This window comes from Trematomus bernacchii, unplaced genomic scaffold (assembly GCF_902827165.1).
Source record: "Trematomus bernacchii unplaced genomic scaffold, fTreBer1.1, whole genome shotgun sequence".
NCBI lineage: Eukaryota > Metazoa > Chordata > Actinopteri > Perciformes > Nototheniidae > Trematomus > Trematomus bernacchii.
This window is the reverse complement of record NW_022987573.1, coordinates 305,471-312,693: the sequence shown is the minus strand read 5'-3', so window position 1 is coordinate 312,693 and position 7,223 is coordinate 305,471. Positions and strand designations below refer to the sequence as shown.

The 7,223-nt window shown below is 42.1% G+C and overlaps 1 protein-coding gene across 3 annotated transcripts in view; it reads right to left on the bottom strand.

Moving 5' to 3' along the window:
* Positions 1-207: 207 nt before the first annotated feature.
* The window catches only part of plcg1 (phospholipase C, gamma 1), a 29,746-nt gene continuing 22,730 nt past the window's right edge, over positions 208-7,223 (bottom strand). For 2 of the 3 annotated variants that reach the window (XM_034126673.1, XM_034126672.1), the window contains exons 28-33: positions 6,637-6,785; positions 6,018-6,132; positions 4,624-4,785; positions 4,444-4,532; positions 3,453-3,715; positions 208-3,068 (exon numbers count right to left, since the gene is read on the bottom strand). In XM_034126673.1, coding sequence (XP_033982564.1) covers positions 2,993-3,068; positions 3,453-3,715; positions 4,444-4,532; positions 4,624-4,785; positions 6,018-6,132; positions 6,637-6,785 — 854 coding nt within the window. In that variant the 3' untranslated portion in view covers positions 208-2,992. Of the gene's footprint in view, positions 3,069-3,247; positions 3,357-3,452; positions 3,716-4,443; positions 4,533-4,623; positions 4,786-6,017; positions 6,133-6,636; positions 6,786-7,223 lie in introns of those variants that run through there. The other variant, XM_034126674.1, reaches the window with a different exon arrangement.

The window sequence follows — 7,223 nt, the reverse complement described above, 5'->3', positions numbered from 1 at the left end:
GACCATGCACAAAAAAAAAACGTAATTATCGAACGTCAAAATGATCGTTTCTTCTAATCATCTCAGGCAGCTGTTTACACTCTTCCTGTGGTGCAGTATCTGAGGTTGATGAAACTAATTCTCAGTGATGCAATTAGTGAACATTTAACTGTAGAAAAAAAAATGCACCAGATTCAATATAAATGCAATGAAAATAAGACAACGGCATAAAGTAGTAAGTATTTTATTTACTTTTCAGGATTTAATATGTTTCATATGAAAGGCAAAATTAAAATGAATACTTTTCCTCTCCATAGTTTAGGCACATTACAGAAAGGCGATAGTAAATGAGACAGTCGGTAACAAAACACATAATTGGAGCAAAGAAAATGTGAAAACAAATTAGGCTAATGGGCCCTGCACACCCACAGAGATGCTTTTAGTTAGTCTGGTTGATCTAGACCATTTTACAGGTTGATGGGAGTTCACGATGTCCCGCCATAACCGGTATGACAAACTGAGCAGCAGTCGCTCGCTCACAGTGCTGACGGGAGGCCGATCAGAGAGAATAAGTGAGAGCGGCTGCGTGGGCGTAGCGTGGCTGTGTACAAGGTGAATGATGTGGCTGTGCTGATGTGTACACAGACAGAGGCACACAGACATGAGCAGACGGCAATAAGAGCAATGCAGCATTGGAGGGAGAGCTCTCCATAAAGACAACGGAAAGAAAAAAACAACTGTAATATGGGGTAGCCTTGGAATCAATATGAGGCTGCAAACACAAGATGCTAAAAGAATGTAGTTGAGACTTAAGTATTTACTCCTGTCCCTGCTTTTACCTTAGCATAAATCATACCCTATGGCTTAGGTGTGTCTCAGTGGTCAAACACTGACTGAGAATACTGAGTTTACATCACATAGTCATCACATAAAAGCAGAGGAAACACTGTTTCTGATACGAACCTGGAAAGATAACACCGTTGGTTATATACGCGTCTTCCGCCAGCCACAGAAACACAGCTACTGCTAAATCTGAAGCTTACACTCTGCTCCACCCAAAGAGGCTCTCACTCCACAAACAAAGGTCATGAAAAACCCCTGCACTTTTAAAACACGCCAACATTTTGCTCAGGAGAAGTCTGAATTAGCAAGTCAGACAAACATTTATGAGTCGAAGCCAGAAAGGGAATTTAAAGTTGGGAATGAATTGCAACACGTAGCATTTGACATTCATTTTTGAGCTGTTATCCAGTTGCTTACACGTTGAATTTTGCACATTTCATCACAGATAAATTCAGGGGCAGTTGCAATTTAATGTTTATTGTAGCAGTGCGACTTAAAAAAATCCTCAAAGCTTTCTGGGAAGCAGCTTTGTGCTGCGACAGAACTCCCCCAGGACTAAAACACCGTGGCAGCACAAACACAAAAGGTCCCTTATGTTTTTGTGCTGCATCAAAACGTTCTCATGAGGTGTATATGGGATGTTTTCTTTACAACGGCAATGCAAACGCTCCCACTTGGTCAACAAAACTTCATTTCCTTTCAAACACAGGGAACTCCTACCTCACAAATGCTGACAAATAAAAACAAATAAGCCGGTTGCAGTAAAACACATTTGGACCTCGAAAACCTCTACTTAGAGACATCCGTTTAAACTTAAACTCAAAATGTGAAACAGGGACTGTTGTTCATTCACTGTAGTCAAAGAGCTGTGTTAGGTATGGGAATAGTTATGCTCAACAAATAAAAAATACAGAATAAAAAGCGGCCATAAATTCTATTACGCCTGAAATGTCAGTAAAAATATCCACATTTCTGAAATATTCAATCATAAATCACATAATCAAAAGGCTGCAATGTTAATAGCCTGACTGTATTTACAGTATGGTACATTTTTGAAAGTGACACATTTACAATGTTTCCTGTCACCGAAAATTATGTCAAATGAGGTTAGAACTGTGTTCCTCAAACCAGCTGTTTTAAAAATGATCAGTTATCAGTATTGTTATTTTAGCTGTAACCTTGCAGCCAATGAACAATCATCTGATACACAAGATGACTGTGCAGCACTTAATAAGGCCCATTTACATTTTGGAAGAGAATGCAGGCTAAAAATCGTAAAGAGGAACATTTTTTTGTATTTAGGTAAGGATTAGTCCTGTGGGAGTGTTCACTAAGCTTTCGCTAATCAAGGGTAACCATTCAGACACTACCCTGATCATTATAAACTAAAATATCAATTGGACTTCAACCTATCGTAGGACAACATGTATCCCTTGTCCGGCTTCATCACACAGTGTGATGATGACATGATTGATGATTGGAGGAACTCAGGAGTGTGTCAGACTGGCTTGTAAAGGCACCTGCGAAGCAGGAATATGGAATGATGTGCAGATACTTGGAATGTAAATTAGAAATAAAATGTATGCATGTGTGTTTGTGTGTGCAGATAATACGCTCTCACTTCTTCCAACACAAACAGGCTATGACTTCTTCCTGATGCCTTCAAAAAAAAAGGGTGAGATATTCCCCCAGGGTTATGGTGTGAGTTTGACTGGAGGCGGTAATTTCCTCTATGAAGCAGAGAGACATTGAAATAGCCGTAGAGAGCCCTCGTGTTTTACACATATACATTTAAAAAATGAAAAGTCACATTATGAATGTTTTAAAGGCTTAAATAATTAGAATAATTAAAAACATGGAGAAAGAAGCTCTTTGAGAGCAGGTCAGCTGCTGCTGTTCTCCGGCCAACAGCACAGCAGGAATAAATACATATATTCATATACGACTAATAGAGAGAAGAGCAAAGAAACTTAACTGGGGAACAGTTTCAAACTGATACCTTTTATAACTCTCTATTTCCCTCCTCTTAGCCTCCAAACAGGCAGATGTTGGGCACACCTAAAACCAAGAGAGGGCAGCCCGTCCTCTCACAACCAGCCCAGAGCGGGACTCTACTCCAGCCTGTTTTTGTTCTCCCATGAATGTCAATTTCTTCTTCCTGTCCCAACGGTCAGCTTCCTCTCAGCGGTCCTCCCTCTACTCTTGTGTCCGAGTCCCTCCTTCCCATCAGGCGAGTGGTGAGAGGGCTGGGCGGTGGGAGAGAGGGGGAGAGAGAGAGAGAGAGGAGTTGGTTTGGAGAATGGAGGGTGAGAGAGCTGCCTGAAATGTAGGCCAAAGCGGTGGTGGGCGTTTCCATGGAAACAGTGTTCACAGCAGTCAGTGACATCATCAGTACGGGGAGAGGCGACTGGGTACAGGGGGGGTGGGGTGGGGGGAGATAGACGGGTGGGGGGGGGGGGTGCAACAGAAATGTGTCCTGATTGGCTTGGACTCAGACACGGTTCTCTCCGCCCACTCTGGTCCTCCGCAGCATCCTGAGGTAAAAACAAAGACAGGAGGATGTCTGGAATCTTCCACCGATACAAAACGCACCGCACAGGCTTAAAAAACCTAGATCACCTCATATGTACCTTGTTTGTCTGTTCTGGGGGTCCATGTGGTCCAACAGGGCCTCCTGGGACACCCTGAAGTCCTCCAGAGGGGACTGGTAGCGGGACTCAAATGAGCCCTCCCTGTAGGCCTGGGCCTGGGCCGGGGACTGGGGCACAGGGGACACGTTGGAGGACGTCGAGGACACGGACTCCACCGAACGTTCCCGCCCAGATGGGGAGGATGCCGTCACTGACGCAGCCCCCACTGCGATGAACGGGCTCAGAACCTCCCCGTTTTCATCCTGAGAGAAACAGGAGGGGAGACGAAACAAAATGTCAACTCTACATACCTCTACAGTGTTCATGGGACTGTGGTTATCTGTACACTTGGGACTGTATCCTATAGAACTAACAAACAGGCTCATTTTGAAGGAATAGTTAGATATATTATATATTTTGAGAAAATAGGGAAACGGCCTACTTATCTTATCAGCACCTCTAAAACCTACTAAAATACACATATTATCGAATGTGTTTGATTTGTATATTAGACTGTTGTTGACAGAGATCAACACTGGTCTAAAAACAAATTGTTATGTAACATCCAACTTCAAATTGACCGTCTTAAACTTAATTCTTTAAGACAGTATGAACAAATGATGGGTCTATTTTTGTTCACCAGAATCTTTAACTCTTAGTGCTTTATCAAATGCGTAATAACTTTGTCTCCTCTTATTTGTCATCAAAAACAAAGAGAGAATTTGGTAGTTTATTCATATTTTAAACTACATCCTAGATTGCCTTTTTACGTCAACATATTGCATGTCGATGTAGTCAAAGTTGGAGTTTAAAGACGTTGGTGCTGGCTCCTCCTCCTCTCGTCTTCTAGTCATAGTTTCCAATAACGAAAGGAGAGGACCACAACAATGTGAAATGTGTCAGCTAGCTTTGCTCATGTTTTCGGTGCCTGTAGGGTTTGTTGTGGGCGGAAGCATCACTGAGCAGGATTTGGTAAAGAACAGTCACTCACCCGGCCACTGATGATGTCCATGTGGACCAACAGGGAAGCCAGCTCCAGATCCTCATTGTAGCTGTTCTTCAGAGGGACCGACCGGTAACCTGGTGTTTGCAGAAAGACACGTATCTTACAGCACTGATCCCCAACCGGATATAAGGGTCATTTCTGAGAGCACATTCAATCTGTGTCTACCTGTCTTGAGGCTGTGAATGGGGAATGTGGCCTGAGCCAGGAAGTTTTGGTCATTGAACATGTCAATCTCATAAACCACAAAGCGCAGGAAGGCAAAGGCAGCGTTGCATATCGTGAACTCGAATGGCTTTCGGGGCCACGTGGGGTTCAGCCCGTTATCAGCTGGAGAGGACAAGAAGAAGATGGACAGAGAAGTTTGAGAAATGTACAAATATGTATCATCACTGGTGTCTCAACTGTAACAATAACAGTAACAGTATAACAATTCTTTCCCCCAGTAACAGCAGTGAAAAAAACAACATTCAGCAATAACTTAAAACTTAAAATGTCTAGACAATTGCATCCATGTGTCAAAATTCAGCATAATTACACTGAAAGAAACAGGGGCTATGGAGTGTTGCAGGGATGACATATTATTGATTCCTGATTCCTTTAAGAAAAAGCCATCAGACTTTTTAATATTACACAAAATAAGCACGAAAATTACATGTTTTTTCAGCAAGATGTTCTTCACTAATGAAAAACACTTTTTATGAATTTTAAAGCGTAACTGCAGGCCCATCAAGCACATCCGCTCCACTGTCCCATGAGCTGATGTCCCACCACCAAGCTAAAGGCAGACTAGTGTTTGTTGTGTTGACGTCTAATGTTCCCGATGACAGCAAGTCTTTTTGTGTGGTGGGGAATTTACTGACATGTCGTAAACAAAAGTTGAAAATCTCTTAGACTTGTGTTAACCACAGACCTTATTTTTAGACATCTGACTCTAAACCTATTCGATTCAAAACATCTACTTCAAGATAAAGGAGATGCAAGTTCAAAAACACTGATTTAAGGATTTTAGGACTTATTCCTTCAGGGAGTTTATTTTGCATTGGCTAATTGTGTCTTCTGCTGGAAGAACCACACTGCAGATAGACAACCATAAATGGAGAGCAAACAGCAGAGAATAAAAGCATACTCATTATTTAGAATGTATGCTATACAAAACTAATGTTATCACTGTTAAAAGGTTTAAGGTTATTTGTATAGTTACATTTGAATTTGGTGTAAATACTTGTCTTTAGCATCCTTTCTTAATAACAAGAGTACAGTAAGTGGCTAAGAACATCAATAACACAAAGCGAAGAAACACATTTGTAAAAACGTATTTGAACAATGTTACTTATCTGTCTAAATCCTGATAACAGCTGTTTGAACTGTGTCTGATGTGTTCTCTTTGTATTCCCACACATGGCTAAGTTGTTTGTACAACTTCCTGTTTTTCTTGGAGCAGGAAATTGCACGAGGGTAATGTATCCAGTAAACAGTAACTACTCCTTCCTTCAGTTTTGGCAGAGTATCACTTCATTACTGTCAGACACACCCATAGTAAAAGTCAGAGTAACGCTCACCTTCCGAGTCAGTTTTTTGCTTGGCACTGTCGTAATCCGCCCCGCACACCTCGATCTCGATCAAAGGACAAACTATGCCGCGCCCGTGTTTGGGCAAGTGCCGGGCGCCCAAAACCTTCAGAAGAGGAGGGAGAGGAAAACAGGTTGCTCCTTCAGATCTTTACACTTGTTTCAGAGCATGAATACAAACACATCCCCTATGGCAGTCTGACACTGTTGGCAAACCATCACACACACAATTCAGACAACTGCTCTTGAAATCCTTGTGAAGTGTCACGCTGAATCTAAAAATATGTGTGTCATATCTGTATATTCAGATTTAACCGAGTTCTTATCAAGAGGAGTGTGAGCAGGGCTTTTAAAAGGACCTTATTTGGAGTTGTGTGTCACAGCTGCTGCTGCAGGACTTGACCTTGGTAATTAACGACTCAAATCAGTGGCCAACCAACAACAACCACCTAGCGCTATTTTTAGAACACGCGCATGCACCCGTCCATTTCACCTCATGCAGTGTCTCTTATACTCTCCCGCTGGAGAGGAGCACCTCGCAGTTTGAAAACAACTGCACAAGGGCATCACTCGTGCGTGCGAACACAGTCCAAATCTGTCTTTGCTCTACCTCTATCTCGAGGGTGATTTGTTCGACGCCTCGTAGCGTATGCCTGTCGAAGGGATCAAAGTTGTCGTCCCTCATGATGGGCGGCTCCAGGACGTAGCCGCTCTTTCCGTTCAGCATGAAGAGAGCCTGGTTCATCTGCATGGGCTTGTCTGCACAGGGGGGGAAGAGGAAAGGTAAATAAAAAACGTTAAAAAGATTAAGAAAACAAACATATTCTTTGCTTTTTTTATACAAGGAGTTGCTACCCGATATCAGATTTGGCTGATGCCGATACATGCACATAGAACAACAATTCTCCCCTGTAGTTGATTTAACATATTACTATGGTTACTATTATAGTGATGGCTGATGCAGGCAAAAACACAACAGATTTCAAAATATACACATCTCTGGGCAAACTAAGAAAACTGCTGCCATCTAGGTTATCTGTTAAACATCACATTATTGTGATACCAAATGTCGTGCTATTTTAACAGGTTTTGATGATGCCGTTCCTGAGGCAATATTGAAATAGGATTTGGCTGATGCTGAGATTTGATTTTAAAGCCTTTAATTGCCGATGCCCATTATCGCACATCTAGAATTTC